The following is a 25,065-nucleotide window of genomic DNA, read 5'->3' on the forward strand; positions in this document are numbered from 1 at the left end:
GGGTGATGTATGTTACAGGGTGATGTGTGTTACAGGGTGATGCGTGTTACAGGGTGATGCGTGTTACAGGGTGATGCGTGTTACAGGGTGATGCGTGTTACAGGGTGATGCGTGTTACAGGGTGATGTGTGTTACAGGGTGATGTGTGTTACAGGATGATGTGTGTTACAGGGTGATGTGTGTTACAGGGTGATGCGTGTTACAGGGTGATGCGTGTTACAGGGTGATGTATGTTACAGGGTGATGTGTGTTACAGGGTGATGTGTGTTACAGGGTGATGTATGTTACAGGGTGATGTGTGTTACAGGGTGATGTGTGTTACAGGGTGATGTGTGTTACAGGGTGATGTGTGTTACAGGGTGATGTGTGATACAGGGTGATGCGTGTTACAGGGTGATGTGTGTTACAGGGTGATGTGTGTTACAGGGTGATGTGTGTTACAGGGTCATGTGTGTTACAGGGTGATGTGTGTTACAGGGTGATGTGTGTTACAGGGTCATGTGTGTTACAGGGTGATGTGTGTTACAGGGTCATGTGTATTACAGGGTCATGTGTGTTACAGGGTCATGTGTGTTACAGGGTGATGTATGTTACAGGGTGATGTGTGTTACAGGGTGATGTGTGTTACAGGGTCATGTGTGTTACAGGGTGATGTGTGTTACAGGGTCATGTGTATTACAGGGTCATGTGTGTTACAGGGTCATGTGTGTTACAGGGTCATGTGTGTTACAGGGTGATGTGTGTTACAGGGTGATGTGTGTTACAGGGTGATGTGTGTTACAGGGTGATGTGTGTTACAGGGTCATGTGTGTTACAGGGTGATGCATGTTACAGGGTCATGTGTGTTACAGGGTGATGCGTGTTACAGGGTGATGCGTGTTACAGGGTGATGCGTGTTACAGGGTGATGTGTGTTACAGGGTCATGTGTGTTACAGGGTGATGTGTGTTACAGGGTGATGTGTGTTACAGGGTGATGTAAGTTACAGGGTGATGTGTGTTACAGGGTGATGTGTGTTACAGGGTGATGCGTGTTACAGGGTGATGTGTGTTACAGGGTGATGTATGTTACAGGGTGATGTGTGTTACAGGGTGATGCGTGTTACAGGGTGATGCGTGTTACAGGGTGATGCATGTTACAGGGTGATGCGTGTTACAGGGTGATGCGTGTTACAGGGTGATGCGTGTTACAGGGTGATGTGTGTTACAGGATGATGTGTGTTACAGGGTGATGTGTGTTACAGGGTGATGCGTGTTACAGGGTGATGTGTGTTACAGGGTGATGTATGTTACAGGGTGATGTGTGTTACAGGGTGATGTGTGTTACAGGGTGATGTGTGTTACAGGGTGATGTGTGTTACAGGGTGATGTATGTTACAGGGTGATGTGTGTTACAGGGTCATGTGTGTTACAGGGTCATGTGTGTTACAGGGTGATGTATGTTACAGGGTGATGTGTGTTACAGGGTCATGTGTGTTACAGGGTGATGTGTGGTGTAATACATGGTGATGTGTGTTACAGGGTCATGTGTGTTACAGGATGATGTGTGTTACAGGGTCATGTGTGTTAAAGGGTTATGTGTGTTACAGGGTGATGCATGTTACAGGGTGATGTGTGTTACAGGGTCATGTGTGTTACAGGGTGATGTGTGTTACAGGGTGATGTGTGATACAGGGTGATGTGTGTTACAGGGTGATGTGTGTTACAGGGTCATGTGTGTTACAGGGTGATGTGTGTTACAGGGTGATGTGTGTTACAGGGTGATGTATGTTACAGGGTGATGTGTGTTACAGGGTGATGTGTGTTACAGGGTGATGCGTGTTACAGGGTGATGTGTGTTACAGGGTCATGTGTGTTACAGGGTGATGTGTGTTACAGGGTGATGTGTGTTACAGGGTGATGTATGTTACAGAGTGATGTGTGTTACAGGGTAATGTGTGTTACAGGGTGATGCGTGTTACAGGGTGATGTGTGTTACAGGGTGATGTATGTTACAGGGTGATGTGTGTTACAGGGTGATGCGTGTTACAGGGTGATGCGTGTTACAGGGTGATGTATGTTACAGGGTGATGTGTGTTACAGGGTCATGTGTGTTACAGGGTGATGTGTGGTGTAATACATGGTGATGTGTGTTACAGGGTCATGTGTGTTACAGGGTGATGTATGGTGTAATACAGGGTGATGTGTGTTACAGGGTCATGTGTGTTACAGGGTGATGTGTGTTACAGGGTGATGTGTGTTACAGGGTGATGTGTGTTACAGGGTGATGTGTGTTACAGGGTGATGTGTGTTACAGGGTGATGTGTGTTACAGGGTGATGTGTGGTGTAATACAGGGTGATGTGTGTTACAGGGTGATGTGTGTTACAGGGTGATGTGTGTTACAGGGTGACGTGTGTTACAGGGTGATGTATGGTGTAATACAGGGTGATGTGTGTTACAGGGTGATGTGTGTTACAAGGTGATATGTGTTACAGGGTGATGTGTGTTACAAGGTGATGTGTGTTACAGGGTGATGTGTGTTACAGGGTGATGTGTGTTACAGGGTGATGTGTGTTACAGGGTGATGTGTGTTACAGGCTGATGTGTGTTACAGGGTGATGTGTGTTACAGGGTCATGTGTGTTACAGGGTGATGTGTGTTACAGGGTGACGTGTGTTACAGGGTCATGTGTGTTACAGGGTGATGTGTGTTACAGGGTGATGTGTGTTACAGGGTGATGCGTGTTACAGGGTGATGCGTGTTACAGGGTGATGTGTGTTACAGGGTGATGTGTGTTACAGGGTGATGTGTGTTACAGGGTGACGTGTGTTACAGGGTGACGTGTGTTACAGGGTCATGTATGGTGTAATACAGGGTGATGTGTGTTACAGGGTGATGTGTGTTACAGGGTGATGTGTGTTACAGGGTGATGTGTGGTGTAATACAGGGTGATGTGTGTTACAGGGTGATGTGTGTTACAGGGTGATGTGTGTTACAGGGTGACGTGTGTTACAGGGTGATGTGTGGTGTAATACAGGGTGATGTGTGTTACAGGGTGATGTGTGTTACAGGGTGATGTGTGTTACAGGGTGACGTGTGTTACAGGGTCATGTATGGTGTAATACAGGGTGATGTGTGTTACAGGGTGATCTGTGTTACAGGGTGATGTGTGTTACAGGGTGATGTGTGTTACAGGGTGATGTATGATGTGCCACAGACTTTTGAAGAGGCTGTTCACTCCCCAAAGGCAAAGTTATGGACTAATGCCATGAAAGATGAAATGAAATCTCTGAAAGAAAACGACACACACACGTTGACCACACTGTGCCAGAAGGTAAAAATGCAGTGTGGGACGTTGTGTATTTACAAAAAAAAGAAAGAGAAAAAAAAGCTACAAAATTGAGAGTGTTGGATTGTAACTGTTGTAAATGTAAACTGTAATATTTAAAAGGTGCATTTCTCGTTTGTATATATGTGAAATGTACAGTGTTAAGAGCAAGTGGGGGTGTTGCCCTGAATGTATGATATCCGCAGTATATAAATGTGTCTCTTACACTGAAACTGTCTTGCACCGGAAGTTCCATTGATTAAAGTGAGTTCTGATTCAGTCAGAAACGCTAACGAAGACTCCTGTTTTTCCTCCACGAAAACTGTGTGTTGTCACGGTGTTCACGTCCCTACAATGATCCGACCAACACAGGGGATGCTGGGACATTAGCCATTTGCTAATTTCCTATGAATATTGTTTAATCTGTTTTTCACCTTTAAGGAAACTGCTGTGGGGATTATAAGCATTACAAAAATAAATGTTATTCAATTTAATTCTGGACACGGGAAACAGCTGGCTACAGCCAACATTACTGCCAAGTTTTAAAACATGAAATGCCAAAGGTACAAGAGCAAGTTTAAAGAAAAAAACGATGCAGGATATTTGTTCTTTAAAGACTATTAAACCACACTATAAAATGTACCATAAAAATATTTATTGACATGACAATCATCCAAAAATATCACACAAATACATTTTCCAAATTCCAAACGTTTTAATTCCCCCATAATGGAGGATGAACAAGGACACTTGTTTGGAGCTAACACAACATTCGTAATGCTTATATGGTTTTGCAGATGGTATTTTACCCTTCACAGACAAATAAGTACAAATGAGAAATGTTACGCCACGTTTGGATTGGCCCTGGCCCTCAGAGCGGTTCACTTTAGAGCGGGGTTCACTTTAGAGCGGTTCACTTTAGAGCGGTTCACTTTAGAGCGGTTCACTTTAGAGCGGTTCACTTAGAGCGGTTCACTTTAGAGCGGTTCACTTAGAGCGGTTCACTTTAGAGCGGGGTTCACTTTAGAGCGGGGTTCACTTTAGAGCGGTTCACTTTAGAGCGGTTCACTTTAGAGCGGTTCACTTTAGAGCGGTTCACTTTAGAGCGGTTCACTTTAGAGCGGGGTTCACTTTAGAGCGGGGTTCACTTTAGAGCGGTTCACTTTAGAGCGGTTCACTTTAGAGCACGTTGGGACAGTTCTGTTAAAGGTGGAATGTGTCTCCATGTTCAGGTCCTGGCTCTGGCCCAGAACTGACCCAAACATAACTCATGTTTTCATAAGAAATCAAACCTAAAGTGTACCTCAATTATACTTTTGAATCATCAGGTCGATCTGAGCGAGTTGAGTGTGTGTGTGTGTGAGGGGCGCGGCTAAAGCTAGTGTGTGTGAGGGGCGTGGCTAAAGCTAGTGTGTGTGAGGGGCGTGGCTAAAGCTAGTGTGTGTGAGGGGCGTGGCTAAAGCTAGTGTGTGTGAGGGGCGTGGCTAAAGCTAGTGTGTGTGAGGGGCGTGGCTAAAGCTAGTGTGTGTGAGGGGCGTGGCTAAAGCTAGTGTGTGTGAGGGGCGTGGCTAAAGCTAGTGTGTGTGAGGGGCGTGGCTAAAGCTAGTGTGTGTGAGGGGCGTGGCTAAAGCTAGTGTGTGTGAAGGGCGTGGCTAAAGCTAGAGTGTGTGAGGGGCGTGGCTAAAGCTAGCGTGTGTGAGGGGCGTGGCTAAAGCTAGAGTGTGTAAGGGGCGTGGCTAAAGCTAGTGTGATTGAGGGGCGTGGCTAAAGCTAGTGTGTGTGAGGGGCGTGGCTAAAGCTAGCGTGTGTGAGGGTCGTGGCTAAAGCTAGTGTGTGTGAGGGGCGTGGCTAAAGCTAGCTTGTGTGAGGGGCGTGGCTAAAGCTAGTGTGTGTGAGGGGCGTGGCTAAAGCTAGTGTGTGTGAGGGGCGTGGCTAAAGCTAGCGTGTGTGAGGGGCGTGGCTAAAGCTAGAGTGTGTGAGGGGCCTGGCTAAAGCTAGTGTGTGTGAGGGGCGTGGCTAAAGCTAGTGTGTGTGAGGGGCGTGGCTAAAGCTAGCGTGTGTGAGGGGCGTGGCTAAAGCTAGTGTGTGTGAGGGGCGTGGCTAAAGCTAGAGTGTGTGAGGGGTGTGGCTAAAGCTAGCGTGTGTGAGGGGCGTGGCTAAAGCTAGTGTATGTGAGGGGCGTGGCTAAAGCTAGTGTGTGAGGGGCGTGGCTAAAGCTAGCGTCTGTGAGGGGCGTAGCTAAAGCTAGCGTGTGTGAGGGGCGTGGCTAAAGCTAGTGTGTGTGAGGGGCGTGGCTAAAGCTAGTGTGTGTGAGGGGCGTGGCTAAAGCTAGGGTATGTGAGGGGCCTGGCTAAAGCTAGTGTGTGTGAGGGGCATGGCTAAAGCTAGAGTTTGTGAGGGGCGTGGCTAAAGCTAGCGTGTGTGAGGGGCGTAGCTAAAGCTAGCGTGTGTGAGGGGCGTGGCTAAAGTTAGCGTGTGTGAGGGGCGTAGCTAAAGCTAGCGTGTGTGAGGGGCGTGGCTAAAGCTAGCGTGTGTGAGGGGCGTGGCTAAAGCTAGCGTGCAAAGAAACAGTTTTGCCTCATTTCTTTGACTTCTCTCAAAGCCTCTACGCCGAGGTTGAACCTCTCTTTATGTCATGCTAATGCTAATGCTAATGCTAATGCTAATGTCAGACGCTTTATGACCTGGAAATATCAGATTTTGGCTCTTGATGCGAGTGTCGTGAGTCGGTTTGGGTGACGCCTGGTGATTTTCTTTTGTGTAACTGGAGATTTCTGTTGCTGTTTATGTATTTAAACGTTGTTTCATTAGAATAGTCCCATTCATAATTGGTAATTAAGTCCTGGCATGTGGAGTGTGTTGTCCCTTCACAAAGAAATACAATACAAATACAAGAGTGTCACCCAAACTAGTAAAAGTGGCCCACACATAAAGTTACAATTCCAGACATTTGGGGGTTATTTTGAAATTCCTCCCAGAAGGTTTTATGTCTCAAAAGATCAGAATCATAAAAAGGGGACATGTCCTGGAAAAAGAGGACGTGTGGTGCTGATGCTAACGAGTGCTATGTGGGCTCAACATAGAAGTTAGCATCAGTGGAAATACTGCCGTTTATCACAAGAGTTCGTCAGCGTTTGGTGTTTTCTGTTTCTAGCTTTTTTTTCCATCTTGTTTTTGCCAAGTCTGTGTTCTCTCTTATCCAATCAGCTCACTCAAAAGCATTCCAGGAGCCAATAGCGAGCTTTGGATTGACAGTGGAGACACCATCACCTGGTTACGCTCCAGAGTGAAGCAGTGGAACGTCTCTGCCTGAGCTCTCACTGGCAGAGTTCACAGTTATATCACAATATATTGACTTGAATTAGAACAACATATTTTGTATTGGTATTTTCAGAATAAGCAGCAACAGCAGCGGTTTCCAACCTATTTTACTTTGACATCTGTCTTTATTCTGTTAAGATATTAGAAATAGAAATAGTAGTTTGTTCATTGTGAAGGCGCAGCACACATGCTCCACGTGCAGCCGCCCGAGCATCGTGACTTTGAATCCTGGCTCAGTTTGCTGCATGTCCTCCCTTCTCTTTCGTCCCCCTTTCGCACTAAGCGTCACACCAAAGATCCTTTTAAAAAAAAGAAAAACAAAAGAAAGAAGTGTTTGACTCAGAATAATTAGGTGCCGCCCTAATCTGAAGAGAATGATCTGAATGAAGACAAATCCCTTCTCTGGACCTGGTGCAGTCACGAAGAGTCCAGCCGTCGTTTATGACCTTCTCAAGTTCTGCTTTAAGGCCAAATCATATTTCCTAATACTTCGTACTTTGGCTCTGGCACAGAAGCACCGCAGCCTCACAGCGAGACGCAAACTTCTGCTTCTCATGAAGAATGAACTGGCCTTTAGTCTCCTGTCCTCTGGAGGCTTCTCAGAGTCAGGATTTCATTCAAATACAGCACCAGGGTTGTTGGTTCAATTCTAGCAAAATCCTGAATGTCTTTCCCAGATCTCTACCCTTGTGATATTGAGTAACTCTTTTAATTAAAGGGGCTGTACCTGACTTTTTTTCATGCAATCAAATGAAATGTTTACTCCAGATATATTGTAATCAAAGCTCTGTGGAGTCAAAATGAGACCGCTGTGTGCTGTCTGCCTCTGATTATGCAACGTTTTATTCTCTGTGAAGCAGGAAGTGTGCTGTAATTAGTGAGTTTAACCCGCTCTGACCTAAAGAAAGTGTGAAAAGCGGTGAATAATTAAGATGCTCAGAGTGCGTTGGGAAAGTGAGAAATACATGTGGACTAATGCAAAGTGTCTGAAATAAACTAGTTCTGTTTTTCATTGTTTTAGTTCAGTAGAAATGAGTAGAGATCAGCACCAGCAAAGACCTTTAAGACTATATCCTGTGTTTTAAATAATACTTGAAGCTGGTTTCTGGAGGTAAGGGCTGATTGACACTAGTTTTAGCATTTATTCGTTTTTTAGTCCTTTTAATTTTTCAATTTACTTAGGGTAATTTTTGACTGTGGGTTTGGGGTACAAACTGAAACTGATGCTTCCCAGAATGATTGATTTCTTGGGTTATAGCTTTGTTTTGATGTACAGCAAATCAAGCAGAGTTCCCTTTTATAAGATGGTGGAGAAAATGGAATAAATAAAGAAAAAACGTCCCACGCATGGGAGCATAAGGGGTTAACAAGGGATGAGTCCCTCATTAACGCAGCAGATAGACCGTCCTCAGTGGGACAGGGTCATTATAGACACTGAGTCAGGCTCTCAGCTGTGACCAACACAAATGTAAAGGATCTTTGGTCAAACGTGTTCAGCACCATTTGCTTTGCTTCTGTTGATTCACAATTGGATGACTATCTTAATCTCTATCTCTATCTTAATATTGTTATAACATTCACCTGTAAAAGTGGATTGGAGTAAGGTGTGTCCTGCCATATCGTAATTCCACTTCAAATAAGGAGAAATCTCTGTTCAAGATTGAAATATGATAAAAGAAGTATTTCCTCCTTTGTTCATATTCTCAGTTGTATCTTCAGCACAGGGGCCCCACCAGCTCCACTCGGCCCTGCTTGTATCTTCAGCACAGGGGCCCCACCAGCTCCACTCGGCCCTGCTTGTATCTTCAGCACAGGGGCCCCACCAGCTCCACTCAGCCCTGCTTGTATCTTCAGCACAGGGGCCCCACCAGCTCCACTCGGCCCTGCTTGTATCTTCAACACAGGGGCCCCACCAGCTCCACTCAGCCCTGCTTGTATCTTCAACACAGGGGCCCCACCAGCTCCACTCAGCCCTGCTTGTATCTTCAACACAGGGGCCCCACCAGCTCCACTCAGCCCTGCTTGTATCTTCAGCACAGGGGCCCCACCAGCTCCACTCAGCCCTGCTTGTATCTTCAGCACAGGGGCCCCACCAGCTCCACTCGGCCCTGCTTGTATCTTCAACACAGGGGCCCCACCAGCTCCACTCAGCCCTGCTTGTATCTTCAACACAGGGGCCCCACCAGCTCCACTCGGCCCTGCTTGTATCTTCAACACAGGGGCCCCACCAGCTCCACTCGGCCCTGCTTGTATTGTCATTACTCTTTAGAATCTGACCCACAACAAATCAATATCCATGGAAACTGTGTGGTAACCATGGACGACGCCAACACTCTGACCAATTAGTAACTGTGTTTCCACCCTTATTTTGAAAGCACATTTTGAAGTAAGTGACTGGTGGAAATGCCGAGTATCACATTCAGAACACTTAGTTCACATAAAGGTTTATACCAGCGGTGTCAAACATACGGCCCCAGACCTGTTCATCCGGCCTGCAAAACGTTTCTAATTCATATTTATTCATTTCCGATAGATATATAGATTTTCTTTATTGCTAGAACTACGAGTCCCGCCCACGCTGCTGTGCTGCTGGAGCGAGTGTCGAGGGCTGAGAAGTGCTGTCGCGCACTAAACTAGACCTGCGCAGAGGTCTGAGCAGGGAAGGATGTGTGGATTTGGGAAACGCGTGGAAGAAAAAAAGATGGTTTTGTGGATGCTAGAGCTGAGCTAAAGGCGGCGCTAATGTGGAGCTAACAACAAGAAAACAAACTTGTGTGATGATGCTCTGTGAGGAAAACATCCAAACCAGAGCAAACCTGGACAGATCAGGAGCCACAGGTAAAAACACAGGTCAAAGTGTAATAAGTGTATGTATGAAGTATAAAGTATGACAGAGTGAAGCTGCTGTGACTGTGTCCACACTGATGCTAAGATCAGATGAAACTATAAGAATAGTGAGCTCATATTGAGTTTGAGCAGCAAAAGCAACAGGTCCGTGATATCTACATTTCATATCAGAATCACATGTTCCTGATCCTGCTGCTGCATGAATATGGACTCAGTGTCCACATAGAACTATTATTACAAGGTTATATGAAGCTATTTATTTCTTATGTATTTTGAGGTTTTATTTTTTGCGTTATGTTTGGCCCGCGACCCAAAATGAGTTTGGCACCTCTGGTGTAGATGAGGTGGATTTTGTGTTGTGTGCATAACAGTAAAAATGAAACTCATGAAATGAATATCAAAAGTGCATATTAAAATGTGAGCGTGGGACCACAGCCCTGCACCAGGCGCACCGGGGCGGACACGGGATAAACAAAGACTAAATAATCCAACACGAGGCCTGCGTCTCAGGCTTCAAACAAAACTCTAACTCGCCCTGAAACTCAGATGCCCCGTCTAATCCTCATCACAGGAGAGACTCTGACATGGTTTATGTTGAGATGAGAGAAAAGTGTTGTGGGACTTATGCGTTAGTTCTTTTCAACAAAAAGAGGCCGCAGCCTTTCGTTTGGTGTAAACCACAGCATATTTAAAGTATTAACCTGCTACATTTGGACATGATGAAAAAGTGTGCGGCAGACTGTGCACAATGCGCCCTCTGCAGGATTAGTAGTGTCACGACACAGAACAGACGGGCGTCAACCGTAACCAGGGCAACCAGATATGCACTCGAATGGCATTTCTTATGCAAATGTAGACAGAATGCACATTTTGTGAGGGTGGAAACGCAGTTAGCATTGGTTTGAAGAGTTTAGCACCTGCTTGGCTTGGTTAGAATCCGGGCGGAGTAGTTCCTCTAAAACACCTGATACTGGTTAAGAAGGGCTGGTGGCAGGGCCTCCCCCTGTCGCCTCACAGCAGGAAGCTGCAGGGATCAACTCTCTGGCCTTTCTGTCGATCCAAAAATATTCTTTTGGTCGTCTTTGACTCTAGATACTTTTATTTCCTCTTGGCATGTTTAGCTCAAGTGCTAATTTCCACCTGAGGTCACTGAGCAGCTGATGTAAGTCCCACTGAGATACATCTCTTTTTCTGGGGAGGAGCCTATTGTACAACACACAGGCATGGGGAGAACATGCAAATGCTGCCCCAACAGCAGTGAAGAGGAGTCACTTAACGTGAAAAAACAAAATCCAATTTCAGTTCATGGACTGAATTGAATCCGTGGCATGATTATTTGCCAAATTATGTTCATCTTTTTTCTGAATGATGGGATTTGTTAATATTTAAGTGTGTGCCAAAAAAGTGTGAAAAACACAGACTTAACTTTCTGAACCAGAAACCCTTTGGCTGGAGGGCAAACACTCTTTTGCCCTTCTTTGCACCTGATTTTATAAAGAGATAATAAATAGATATGGGAATGCTAGCTAGCTAAACCTCATCATGAAGTGGCACCATTTTTTTTCTCACAAAAAATGCAATAAATAATTTTAACAACAAAAACAGGAAAAGCAAAAAAATTCACATGGAGAAAAAAACATCTTCTTTGAAATGATGCCATGATGGCAGCCCTGCTTGTCCTGTTTGTCCTGCTTGTCCTGCTTGTCCTGCTTGTCCTGTTTGTCCTGCTTGTCCTGCTTGTCCTGCTTGTCCTGTTTGTCCTGTGAGTCCATTCCAACCAGGTCACCGTCCTGTGCCAAAGTCTGTGCCACTGAAACGTGATGGAGCTGTCTTTATCTCCATGGAGACACATCTGGAGGAGAGCAGAGAGGAGGGCCACACATCCAGCAGGACCAGGCTGGTGCCCCACGCCTTAGAACCAGTAGAGCTCTTTGGCTTTCTTGTGCTGCGGCAGGCCTGAGGAGAGAGAACAATGGTGAGACTGGTTGTCATGGCGGCGACAGGGGAGAAGGAACAACAGAGGAGAGGAGGAACAACAGGAGAGGGGAGGAACCACAGAGGAGAGGAGGAACCACAGGGGAGAGGAGGAACCACAGAGGTGATGAGAGGAGAGGAGAGAAGAGGAAGAACAACAATGGTGAGACTGGTTGTCATGGCGGCGACAGGGGAGAAGGAACAACAGAGGAGAGGAGGAACCACAGAGGAGAGGAGGAACCACAGGGGAGAGGAGGAACCACAGAGGAGAGGAGGAACCACAGGGGAGAGGAGGAACCACAGAGGAGAGGAGGAACCACAGGGGAGAGGAGGAACCACAGAGGAGAGGAGGAACCACAGAGGAGAGGAGGAACCACAGAGGAGAGGAGAAACCACAGAGGAGAGGAGGAACCACAGAGGAGAGGAGGAACCACAGAGGAGAGGAGAAACCACAGAGGAGAGGAGAGGAGGAACCACAGAGGAGAGGAGGAACCACAGAGGAGAGGAGGAACCACAGGGGAGAGGAGGAACCACAGAGGAGAGGAGGAACCACAGAGGAGAGGAGGAACCACAGGGGAGAGGATGAAAGTGCTGTTCTCAAAGTAGAACCTTAGCTGTTTCTGACGACCATGCACGATGTACCATAATGATAGTTAGTAAGTAGTAATATATCTTTACATGTATAAATCACTCGGGAAACACCTTTTGTTGCCCTGGATACCAAACTGCACTTCCAGCCTCTTCAGCCTCGTTTCCACTGGTTCGCTTTGGAGTCTCCACTGTCTCAAGTGAATCGTACCGGCTCGTTTAAAGGAATAATAGAGGATTTTTGGCGATTTGAGAACTCAATTGACTGTTAGTCCTTTTTCTTTAAATGTGCATGAGCACACTCACCCCCACCCTCCTGTTTCCGAGAGGCCGCCTCCCATCAAACCTCGTGCAGAAGCACGCTACAGCCGCGCCTCTACACGTGTGTTTGTTTATTAGCACGACGGATCACATCATCGTCTCCTCAGATTTCTGTCTCTTCTGAGCTCAAACACAGTCTTTTTCTGTCATTCCTCAGCCATTTTTGTACTTAGCGGTCCGAAGCGTGAAGCTACACTGAAGGAACTCGCTAAACACACACCGGCATATCAACCACGCATGTGCAGCCAGGGGAACGTGCTGCTATGGGAACGAGGCTGCAGGTGTGCAGTAGCACGCAGGGAATGATTGACATGTGGGAGAACTACTGAGCTGTCCACACCACCAGGAAATTAGACTGAATCCTCTTTTCAACCTTTCAGCAGTCCACAGTGGGATGTGAGATGTTAGCTTTGACTGACGGAACTTTTTTGAGCGAACATATTGGATAAGAATGAATGCAGACTCAGGCTAAAAAAAGCAAATAATTTGTCACCAAATGCAGACTTTATCTTGTGATTAAAGCGCTGTGTTTCCACTGATATGATGAGCCCACATGCTTAGCAAAGCAAAGCTAGCGAAGCGCGTTAGCATCAGCTGTTTCCTGTTTGTGACACTCGCTTTGTCCAGAGCCACAATCTGATATTTCCAGCTCATAAAGCGTCTGACAGCCACGCCCCTCACACACACTAGCTTTAGCCACGCCCCTCACACACACTAGCTTTAGCCACGCCCCTCACACACACTAGCTTTAGCCACGCCCCTCACACACGCTAGCTTTAGCCACGCCCCTCACACACACACTAGCTTTAGCCACGCCCCTCACACACACTAGCTTTAGCCACGCCCCTCACACACACTAGCTTTAGCCACGCCCCTCACACACACTAGCTTTAGCCACGCCCCTCACACACACTAGCTTTAGCCACGCCCCTCACACACACTAGCTTTAGCCGCGCCCCTCACACACACACACACTCAACTCGCTCAGATCGACCTGATGATTCAAAAGTATAATTGAGGTACACTTTAGGTTTGATTTCTTATGAAAACATGAGTTATGTTTGGGTCAGTTCTGGGCCAGAGCCAGGACCTGAACATGGAGACACATTCCACCTTTAACAGAACTGTCCCAACGCGCTCTAAAGTGAACCGCTCTAAAGTGAACCCCGCTCTAAAGTGAACCCCGCTCTAAAGTGAACCCCGCTCTAAAGTGAACCGCTCTAAAGTGAACCGCTCTAAAGTGAACCGCTCTAAAGTGAACCGCTCTAAAGTGAACCGCTCTAAAGTGAACCGCTCTGAGGGCCAGGGCCAATCCAAACCTAGCCGTGGGTTCACCTGCCAAACTGCACCTTCTGCCTCAGCTGCAAAAATCATTGTAGTTTCTTTTAGTCTTTAATTATCAGGAGCCATGAACGATTTTGCAACTGCTGCTTTCCATCTGCAGTTCTGCTCCAGAAACACAGTAAATAAAACTGTTTTCTCCGACTGGACCTCGGTGAAAGTCTGACCCCTGCTGTAAACCATTACATTAGTATTTCTAATTAGCCGTTGAAGTTAATTACAAGTTATCTGTACAGCTCAAATATTACACTTAAAAACTAAATACAAGTTCCCACCCTGCGAAAGAAGATGTACAGGATAAATATTGAGCCCCAAAAACGTGTACAGAGAATATATTCCGTCTGGTGACAGTAGTTCCTGCTCTCACCTGTGTCCATGTTGAGGGCCAGGGTCTGGCTCACGTCCCCCGGGGGCAGGAGGCCGGGCCAGCCGCTGGGAGGCTCCAGTTTGCTAACCTCGTAGTGGCTGGGCATGGCGGCCAGGTGTGGGGGCCTCACTGTGGGCATCAGCAAGGGCCCATAGTGAGGCTCCAAGGCTGATGGCGAGTACAGTTCATGGTGTAAGTGTCTTGGGGGTCCGTACTGAGTTTGAGGGTAGCCCCAGCTCTCTGGGGCGTGTGGGTGGGCGTGAGGGTGCGGGTGGGACAGGCCCGGGTGCAGCCCTGAGGCGTATGGGTCCACAGAGTACGAGGGGGCGGTGTCACAGTGGGGCCGGCTCTGAGGGGACAAGTAGTTACTGTCCCAGAAGGAGGGGGGGAAGCTCCGCCTACCGTTGGGGGACGCGGCATCTGAGGACACAAAGAATGGATGTCAGTACACGTCATTCAACACGACGCCATCCAACCATAACCAAAAATACAACCTAAAGTGTACTTGAAGTTACTTTCCGGTATCCTCGTATGTGAGAACACCTTAGTAGACACTGGTCACATTTCTACACACACCAAACTTTTCCCATAAAATGTCATGAACATGTCATAAACTCACGCATGACCAAAGCACAGACACACCTCGAATCCAGCTCCAGGAACGTTTCAATAAAATACCATCTTTACCCAAACCCACATAATACTGTTTATTTTAAAAACGTATACATTTAGCATTGTTTAAGCCTTTCAATGCCATATGATGTTTTCAAAATCACTCTTTGTGATGCCAAAAACACCAAATGATGTTTTTCCAAAATTTGAAAGGGAAATTTGCTCACTTGTTTTCTGACATATGTGAAAGTTTGAGACCAACTTTGGTGAAAATGCATAATTAGTATTTAAATGATGTCTCTCAATGCACAATATGTGTTTGGCCTTAGCCACTAATCCAACATGAACATCAATTTAAAAATCTGCTCGACAATTCAAAAGAGAAAAACTGGATAACACAAAGGAAGTTTGATTTGCTGAAACTCCCACAGATGGCATCCTTTTATGTTACCTCACGTCTACAACAACTCTGATAACCTCCCATGACGAGCAATCATCAGTGGAAATGGACTTTAACGGAACCAGCTTCCAAATTCATTGACTATTTTATCAAACTTTTTGTACAAAATGTATCCACCAGAAGGACACCACAATGTGTAGGACATTGTAGGTGATGCTTTGTTTCCATGGATGTGGAACACTGTATATTCCACATGAGGATGGGTTGCATGTACTGAATTTCATTTACAACAGTTTACCTCCAGGTAGTTTCATTGTGTCATGGACAGAATGGACCCTCAAGAACAATGTTTTCTTACTCCAAGATCAGCTTTATAGACAAGGACCTGTTATGGGGGCCGCTTATGGCCCCAGGTCTCTTCCTTGGCCTGTGGGAGCAGAAATGCATCTACACTGAGAGCAATCCATTTTCAAGATGAAATGGTCTGGAGGCTATAAAGATGATTTACTTTGGCACACTTGAAGAACTATTACAACTTCATGCATTCATCAACTCGACGAATATTAACTCGAAATGTATTTTTGGAATATAGCAGTTCAGAAATCAACTTTTTAGTTTTGAAAATGACAAAAGATGAATTTGGAAATATTCGCACATCTTTGCATAGAAAGACAAGTGATCGTAACCCCATCGTGCAGCCTGAGCGTTTTCACCGGTTTAAGGATAGAGAATATAAGGAAAATACATTGTCACATTACAAGGGCCAAAGAGAACCCTATGTCATCATCTCCACAGTGTGTTTTTCCCCCGTTCTAACTCTGCAGTGATGTAAACAGGAGCACGATCACTTAGATCTATTGTACTTATGTCTGACTATGTCATTTTCAACCCATCTTGATTGAAAATAAAAAAGTAGTTTATTTGAAAAATGTGTATATTGGTGGATTCATCTCTCTCCAGATATCGATCGACCTTATATTATGTATGTGGGTGTCGTCCCTCATTGGTCCAGGAGTTACCGGTCTAAATTCGCAGATTGACAATGACTCTTGGATGAGAGTCGTAACGTCTTGTTTTTTCTAAAACTGAGTCCAGATGAAACAACTGAACCTTTTTCTTATATTATGAATTCATTTGACTAGATGTATTATTAACAGACAAGGGTTTCCTCAGAGTGGTTTGAAATCAGATCAACAACTTCAGTTTAGTACAGGGGTGGGAAATTATTTTCCTCCGAGGGCCATATTTGAATCCAGGCCAGTAGTGGAGGGCCCGGCCCGCCATCATTGTGTGAAAAAAACAATTTAATATCAAATAAAATATCACTTTTCTGTCAAATATAGAATTGAATCTATTATTTAATTCCTTTCACGTCATATTTATTAAGGACTCAAGTGCAGACAGATGCCTAAGGGCATTTTTATTTATTTTTATATTACTTGGCATGTTTGGCGGGCCGGATTATTATACATTTTCTTATACATTTTCAATAAATAATTGTCCAAATTCATTATATATCTGCTCCCATGCAGAAATGTTGAATCTCAGGTGAACTCCATAATGGATTCAACCACAGCCCGACAGTCCTGACTGAGCTACAGCCATCATCCTGGAACTCCACCCCCACATCTATAACTTGTAGGTTTTAGAGCGAGACTCTGGAGGCGACGCTGACACTTTCTCTTTGTTTCTGTGACAAAGACGATGATTTCAGTCTTGTCTGAGTTCAGCTGGAGAAAGTAGTTCTGCTCCACACACTGACTCTGGCACCAGCAGGAGGCCCTCTGGTACCAGCAAGAGGCCCTCTGGAACCAGCAGGAGGCCCTCTGGCACCAGCAGGAGGCCCTCTGGCACCAGCAGGAGGCCCTCTGGAACCAGCAGGAGGCCCTCTGGCACCAGCAGGAGGCCCTCTGGAACCAGCAGGAGGCCCTCTGGCACCAGCAGGAGGCCCTCTGGCACCAGCAGGAGGCCCTCTGGCACCGGCAGGAGGCCCTCTGGCACCGGCAGGAGGCTCTCTGGTACCAGCAAGAGGCCCTCTGGAACCAGCAGGAGGCCCTCTGGCACCAGCAGGAGGCCCTCTGGCACCAGCAGGAGGCCCTCTGGAACCAGCAGGAGGCCCTCTGGAACCAGCAGGAGGCCCTCTGGCACCAGCAGGAGGCCCTCTGGCACCAGCAGGAGGCCCTCTGGCACCGGCAGGAGGCTCTCTGGCACCAGCAGGAGGCCCTCTGGCACCGGCAGGAGGCCGGTACACACTGATCTGTTGGATGCAGTGACAGTGAATCCACTGGTCCATATTCACCTGCGACAGTGAAACATAGATCTGACTCGTCTGCATTAAAGGACACATTTTCACTGCGTGTCATGTGACCTAACTGCAGCATGTAGAGGTTGTAGAATCTTAACGTCAGATCTGTCTTACTCAGATGTGTTTGTTATTAAGCTTATAATGGTGGAGAATTTTAAACTTCGTTTCTTACTTTTCAAGATATTGTGGGCCTGTTCACCAGGAAGCCTTAAGGCCCAGACCAATGAGTCTGACGGACGTATTTGGACCCTGGGCCATAGTTCTGTCTCTCCTCTCTCTGTCCTCTCTCTCCTCTTGTTGTGCTCTCTTTTTCGTCCTCCTGTTCTGTCCTCTCTTCTCCCTCTCTTCTTTCTCTCTCTCTCTTTCTCTGACACTGGCCACTGCCAACACCTGTTGTTTCTTCCCCCTGTCCCCCTCTCCCGCCCCCCTCTCCCGTCCCCCTCTCCCGTCCCCCTCTCCCGTCCCCCTCTCCCGTCCCCCTCTCCCGTCCCCCTCTCCCGTCCCCCTCTAGCGTCCCCCTCTCCTGTCCCCCTCTAGCGTCCCCCTCTCCCATTCCCCTCTCCTGTCCCCCTCTCCCGTCCCCCTCTAGCGTCCCCCTCTCCCGTCCCCCTCTCCCGTCCCACTCTCGTCCCTCTCGTCCTTGACAGAATGTCACTAGCCAGTCTGTGTTTTTGGACGTATACTTTTATATTTAGCAGTGGCTCTGAAAACAGGGTCCATGTGGAGCTAGTGTTTCCTCACGATCACACACGATGTAACTGTGAGGAACAAAGTGGGAGCGGAGCTGGCCCGGTCTGAAGGCGACACGAGCACGAGGCTGGGTGCTTACGCCTGTGTTCAAACTTAGCCTGTTGTGAGGCAGGACGCCTGGGGCAGCCGGACCTCCACACGAGCCGCTCGGGCCCTACATGGAGACCCCCGAGCTCTGGCTCTGCGTGTCAACACTGCCTGTGTGGGCTTTTGTGGCCTGAAGTTTGTCTATAAAACAGTATAAAACAGTCATTTGCAGCATTTTGATGCGGTACAATTCTAATACAGCTACAGTAACACTTCTGTGGTACGATTATTTTGTTATTACGATATATTTTTGATTATTGATTCTGTGTTATGAGTCCAGTCCAGTTTGTGGTTCAGATGAACACCAGGTACTTGTGGACTCATACAAGTACCTGGTGTTCATCTGAACCACAAACTGGACTGGAGTCATAACACAGACTGTACAGGAAGAGCCAGAGGTCGGCTCTACCTCCTGAGGAGACTCAGGTCTTTTGGAGTGACAGGGCCACTCCTGACAGGGCCACTCCTGACAGGGCCACTCCTGAAGACCTTCTCTGACTCTGTGGTGGCATCAGCCCTCCTGTACGGTGTGGCCTGCTGGAGCAGCAGCATCACAGAGAGGGAGAGGAAGAGGCTGGACAGAGTCATCAAGAAGTCCAGCTCCGTCCTGGGCTGTGCTCTGGACTCGGTGCAGGAGGTGGGGGACAGAAGGGTCCTGGCTAGATTCACATCTATGCTGGACCATGAGTGTCACCCCCTATGTGCAATTACTGTGAAATTCATGTGCAATCTATGTGCTGTCGTGACACATATTCATGTGCAATTACTGTCGGGATCACATGCAATGGTATTTATTTATGTATTTATTTGTCTATGGGAGTTTTTATTTATTTATAGGAGATCTTCTACTGAAAGTGTTTTTCAGACTTCCTATAAGTGATCTGTTCTTCTGTATCTACCTCTGGATCTACCTGCGTTGCACCAATGAAATTTCCCCATGTGGGACAATAAAGGAATATCTTATCTTATCTTATCTTAACCTGGCTCACTCCAGATTGATCTGTGTCTCTGAATTGAGTTCTTCACATTTCAATTCAATGTATTAAATGATAAAGAACTAGAGACAAAATGGGCCTACAGTATGCTTCCTGTTCAATAACAAAGCGGCTGAGCACTCGTACTGCGTGTTTTGTGCGTAAGGCAAGAGTTTTTTGATAAGTTGTTTTGCAAGACCGCCGACGTCAAAAAACTAGATACTAAAAAAAAGGCGCACAAGCGTCCACTCTCCCTCAATCATTCAGTTTATTTGTTTCTTTAGTGTTTCTTGTGTTGTCTGATGTGTGTAACGTGTGTATTCTTTATTCGTTGGTGTTTGAGGTGGTGTTTTGTGTTTGTTTTGTCTGAATCTTCGTGTTGTTTGTTCCTGTTAGTGGCTGTACTGTGTGTTTTGTGTGTAATGAAAGTGGCTGTACGTGTATACTTGTGTACTTGTATACTTTTGTACTTGTATACTTGTGTACTTGTATACTTTTGTACTTGTATACTTGTTTACTTTTGTACTTGTATACTTGTGTACTTGTATACTTTTGTACTTGTATACTTGTGTACTTGTATACTTTTGTACTTGTATACTTGTATACTTGTATACTTGTGTACTTGTGTACTTGTATACTTGTATACTTTTGTACTTGTATACTTTTGTACTTGTATACTTGTATACTTTTGTACTTGTATACTTTTGTACTTGTATACTTGTGTACTTGTATACTTTTGTACTTGTATACTTGTGTACTTGTGTACTTGTGTACTTGTATACTTTTGTACTTGTATACTTTCCACCACAGTTCAGTGCAGGTCCGGCCCTGTCTTGGCTGTTGGATGTGACGCAGTGGAGCAGTCGTACCTGTCCCGTGTGGCTTCGGGGCCCGCTTCTTGCTCTCTCCGTCCATGTAGGAGCTGAGGGCCCTGGAGAAGTGCTCGTCCACCACACTGCTGATGTCGCCGTGGTAGTACGTGAACAGCACACACCTGGAGCTCAGGTACTCTGCTTCAGGGGCCTCGGCCTTCTCTTTGGGGCCCTCCTCTGACCTGAGGCCCACCGGGGTGTAGGACGAGACGGTCGGAGAGGACAGCGTGGAGACAGTAGAAGAGGATGAAGAGGAGGAAGAAGAGCCTGGGCCCCCTGGCAGCCCGTCGGGAACCCTGGAAGCATCCATACGGTCCCTGCAGTGAGAGGGCATCAGAGCAGCAGGGGCCTGGGGGACATGAGCGGGTCAGTCACATGTTTGTATCGGCTGCTTTGTGTTTCTCTTTCTCTGACAATAAAGAGTATTTACATTTGACCTTGTGTTCATTACAGTGTAAGATACAGCATCACCATATGTGGACTGGCCCTAAGTCCCGCCTCTTTACGCCAGCATGAAGCTCCACGCAGACCACGCCCTCTCCACGCAGACCACGCCCTCTCCACGCAGCCCACGCCCTCTCCACGCAGCCCACGCCCTCTCCACATAGACCACGCCCTCTCCACGCAGCCCACGCCCTCTCCACATAGACCACGCCCTCTCCACGCAGCCCACGTCCTCTCCACATAGACCACGCCCTCTCCACATAGACCACGCCCTCTCCACGCAGCAAACACCCTCTCCACATAGACCACGCCCTCTCCACATAGACCACGCCCTCTCCACACAGACCATCTCCTCTCCACGCAGACCACGCCCTCTCCACATAGACCACGCCCTCTCCACATAGACCACGCCCTCTCCACACAGACCACCTCCTCTCCACGCAGACCACGCCCTCTCCACGTAGACCACGCCCTCTCAGATCATCTTTTATCATCTTTTTCTTTTTCCATAAGTAGTTACTGCCTCACCTGTGCCATCTATACATGTTCAGTGTTATGTGTTATAAATGCATTATCATTTATCAGTTAAAGGACAAATATCATGCATTATTTACATTATCAGCCTTTAAACATGCACCTTTAGTTTGGCATCTTGTATTTAAAGCTAAACAAACAAGGTTTTTACAACAATAAATATACTTCATACACTTAGACGTTCACCACGCCAGGATGTGAGTGTTGTCTGCTGAGGCATTTCAAATGTAAGAGAAACAAATCCACATGCTAACGCCGGGCTCACACCGCACGCCCTGCAGTGTGCTGGGGCCGGTGGAGGAGGTGCTGGGGCCGGTGGAGGAGGTGCTGGGGCCGGTGGAGGAGGTGCTGGGGCCGGTGGAGGAGATGCTGGGGCCGGTGGAGGAGGTGCTGGGGCCGGTGGAGGAGGTGCCGGGGCCGGTGGAGGAGGTGCCGGGGCCGGTGGAGGAGGTGCCGGGGCCGGTGGGGCCGGTGGAGGAGGTGCTGGGGCCGGTGGAGGAGGTGCTGGGGCCGGTGGAGGAGGTGCTGGGACCGGTGGAGGAGGTGCTGGGGCCGGTGGAGGAGGTGCCGGGGCCGGTGGAGGAGGTGCTGGGGCCGGTGGAGGAGGTGCTGGGGCCGGTGGAGGAGGTGCTGGGGCCGGTGGAGGAGGTGCCGGGACCCACAAGAACACCTCAGAGCTCCAGTCCCAGTGTGAGCTCTTCATCACAAGAACACCTCAGAGCTCCAGTCCCAGTGTGAGCTCTTCATCACAAGAACACCTCAGAGCTCCAGTCCCAGTGTGAGCTCTTCATCACAAGAACACCTCAGAGCTCCAGTCCCAGTGTGAGCTCTCCACCACAAGAACACCTCAGAGCTCCAGTCCCAGTGTGAGCTCTCCACCACAAGAACACCTCAGAGCTCCAGTCCCAGTGTGAGCTCTCCACCACAAGAACACCTCAGAGCTCCAGTCCCAGTGTGAGCTCTGCACCACAAGAACACCTCAGAGCTCCAGTCCCAGTGTGAGCTCTTCATCACAAGAACACCTCAGAGCTCCAGTCCCAGTGTGAGCTCTGCACCACAAGAACACCTCAGAGCTCCAGTCCCAGTGTGAGCTCTTCATCACAAGAACACCTCAGAGCTCCAGTCCCAGTGTGAGCTCTGCACCACAAGAACACCTCAGAGCTCCAGTCCCAGTGTGAGCTCTGCACCACAAGAACACCTCAGAGCTCCAGTCCCAGTGTGAGCTCTGCACCACAAGAACACCTCAGAGCTCCAGTCCCAGTGTGAGCTCTGCACCACAAGAACACCTCAGAGCTCCAGTCCCAGTGTGAGCTCTCCACCACAAGAACACCTCAGAGCTCCAGTCCCAGTGTGAGCTCTCCACCACAAGAACACACACGCAGTTGTACTGATCTGGCCAAGTCGAGTGTGGCAAGTGTTTTAAACTGATTTCATCTTAAAAGACAAAAAAGTTACAGTTATCACTTTAACAACAGTGTTCACTGAATATGAGGAGCAGAATAAAGTATACAAATAATACCATCAAATAACATATATACCAGTATACCACAGATGGGATTACATTAAATTGTTACTATTAGAAGCAGTTCTCTGTAAAGTTCAATTGAAAGTGTTTAGGGCTGAGACAATGAGTCCAGTAAATCCAGCAGTTTGATTACAAAAAAGCTTCAGTTATCGTTTTAATACCTGACACTGTGTGGAACTTACCCTGCTTCAAGCTCAGACCCACTTTCCCCAGGGTTTAGAGCATGTCCTCCCAATGGGCTTGTCCCAACTGAACCGGAGTAAACCAGACCAGGTCCAAGACAACAAGAACTGCATGAGCTGCGTGCAGAACATTATGCACGGCACCCCAGAGTGCTGGACCCAGAGTGCTGGACCCCAGAGTGCTGGACCCCAGAGTGCTGGACCCAGAGTGCTGGACCCAGCGTGCTGGACCCCAGAGTGCTGGACCCCAGCGTGCTGGACCCCAGAGTGCTGGACCCAGAGTGCTGGACCCAGAGTGCTGGACCCCAGAGTGCTGGACCCAGAGTGCTGGACCCAGAGTGCTGGACCCCAGAGTGCTGGACCCAGAGTGCTGGACCCCAGCGTGCTGGACCCCAGAGTGCTGGACCCAGCGTGCTGGACCCCAGAGTGCTGGACCCCAGCGTGCTGGACCCCAGAGTGCTGGACCCAGAGTGCTGGACCCCAGAGTGCTGGACCCAGAGTGCTGGACCCCAGAGTGCTGGACCCAGAGTGCTGGACCCCAGAGTGCTGGACAACAGAGCAGATAGGATTTGAAAACACCCCGTCCAAACAATTTTGTCCGGGGGGCTTAAAAAATGTTTGCTATGGAAAGCCAATATGTTTATCACGACCTTTTTTCCGACGCTTTTACAAAATAAAGCGGCGCTTTTAACGCGGAGGCGACTACACAGCGCCCGTACGCCTCTCGTATCATCTTAACTTTCCATACTCTGGCGCTGCCAGCACCTCTCGGCCGTGCGGATCACACTATGCCACTTAGGAGCGGCGTATCGGGGCGTATTTGACATGGTATTTGGTCGTGGAGGTTCGGCATTTTCCAGACCACGGCTCGGCAGCCAATCAGAGCCAAGCACACAAATTTTGTCGACCAATCAGCGCGCAGAATGCAAATTTTCACTTGTAAACAGACAACTGTCATGGCGCCGACCACGGCAGACTATCGTCAAACGCTTCAGGCCCGATTTAATGATGATATTCCCTTTTCTAAAATGTATTAATAAAAATGACACCGTCCTTGCGCTCGAAAAAGTCCGTCCACATGTCAAAATACCCCGTCCAAAATACGGGAAGACGGCCCTCTAGCTAGAAGCCTGCCCCAGAGTGCTGGACAATAGAGTGCTGGACACCAGAGTGCTGGAACCCTGAATGCTGGACACCAGAGTGCTGGAACCCAGAGTGCTGGACCCCAGAGTGCCGGACCCCAGAGTGCCTGACCCGAGAGTGCCGGACCCCAGAGTGCCGGACCCCAGAGTGCTGGACCCCAGAGTGCTGGATGCGGCGTTGGTCCGGAGGGCGTGAGGACAGAGCCCACTGTGGTCAGCTCTGGAGACGAGTGCCGGAGCCGAAAGTCTGACCGTACGTGTGGATCTCATGTGGAGCTCTCAGACTCAGACTGAGACAAGGATTTTGGGAGAATGTGATGATGGGGATTTATCCAGTTTCCCAAATAAAGGCTCCTCTCTGAGATGAGGTCCAGTCTGGTCCAGGCTGGTCCAGTCTGGTCCAGACCGGGCAGTAACAGGTGTCCAACGCTGGAGGTGGAGGTGTCCAGGAAAGAGCTGCACTGTTTATGTGAGCCTTGCCAATAAGAGGAATTCTTTTGATTTTGATTCTCTTGAGAATTCATTTGCATTCTGCACCAGTGAATTAACGGGCCAATGATATGGCATTTAATCACAGCGTCGTGGTTTGAGTGGAAGTTAGAACAACCAGAAAGAAGCAAACATGAGCGCACTGACGGCCACAGGTTAGGGGTGACACAGGGAATTCTTTTTTATTGTCTAAGAAATTGGTTCCAAATACAAGCATCAATATTATGTATAATTAAATCAACTATTTGAAATTTGTTTAGCACTAAATAAATAAGTTCAGTTTACAGAATCAAAATCCCTCTCAGCGTCCAGAATGATGATGGTGAATAAACGATAGTCCACATTCAGAATAGAAATAGTCTCTATGAGGCACAGTCCAGTCGCTCCTTCTCTTCTTTTGGTCTCAGGGACATGATGGACTCTTTCACACGAGAAGGGGAGGAGTTTTATTAAGGGCCAGTTAGGTTTCCAAAAGGAAAGGAGTAAGTGTGTTTTTAGAGCTTTATATCACTCTGAGGTGTGTGTTTAGCGCTTTATACCACTCTGAGGTGTGTGTTTAGAGCTTTATATCACTCTGAGGTGTGTTTAGAGCTTTATACCACTCTGAGGTGTGCCTTTAGAGCTTTATATCACTCTGAGGTGTGTTTAGAGCTTTATACCACTCTGAGGTGTGTCTTTAGAGC

At 47.8% G+C, this 25,065-nt stretch overlaps 2 protein-coding genes across 4 annotated transcripts in view; one reads left to right on the forward strand and one right to left on the reverse strand.

Annotated features, from left to right (window-relative positions):
• The window catches only part of LOC140370223 (protein NLRC3-like), a 300,708-nt gene that overhangs the window by 59,409 nt on the left and 216,234 nt on the right, over positions 1–25,065 (forward strand). The window lies entirely within an intron of this gene.
• vgll2b (vestigial-like family member 2b) overlaps positions 3,946–25,065 on the reverse strand; it is a 54,395-nt gene continuing 33,275 nt past the window's right edge. Inside the window, exons 2-4 of the mRNA XM_072457300.1 lie at positions 20,064–20,415; positions 14,067–14,486; positions 3,946–11,431 (exon numbers count right to left, since the gene is read on the reverse strand). Of these exons, the coding sequence (XP_072313401.1) occupies positions 11,388–11,431; positions 14,067–14,486; positions 20,064–20,415 (816 nt within the window). The 3' untranslated portion in view covers positions 3,946–11,387. The remainder of the gene's footprint in view (positions 11,432–14,066; positions 14,487–20,063; positions 20,416–25,065) is intronic.

This window comes from Eucyclogobius newberryi, unplaced genomic scaffold (assembly GCF_026437365.1).
Source record: "Eucyclogobius newberryi isolate DKJ021-1_F unplaced genomic scaffold, fEucNew1.0.hap1 SCAF_21, whole genome shotgun sequence".
Lineage (NCBI taxonomy): Eukaryota > Metazoa > Chordata > Actinopteri > Gobiiformes > Gobiidae > Eucyclogobius > Eucyclogobius newberryi.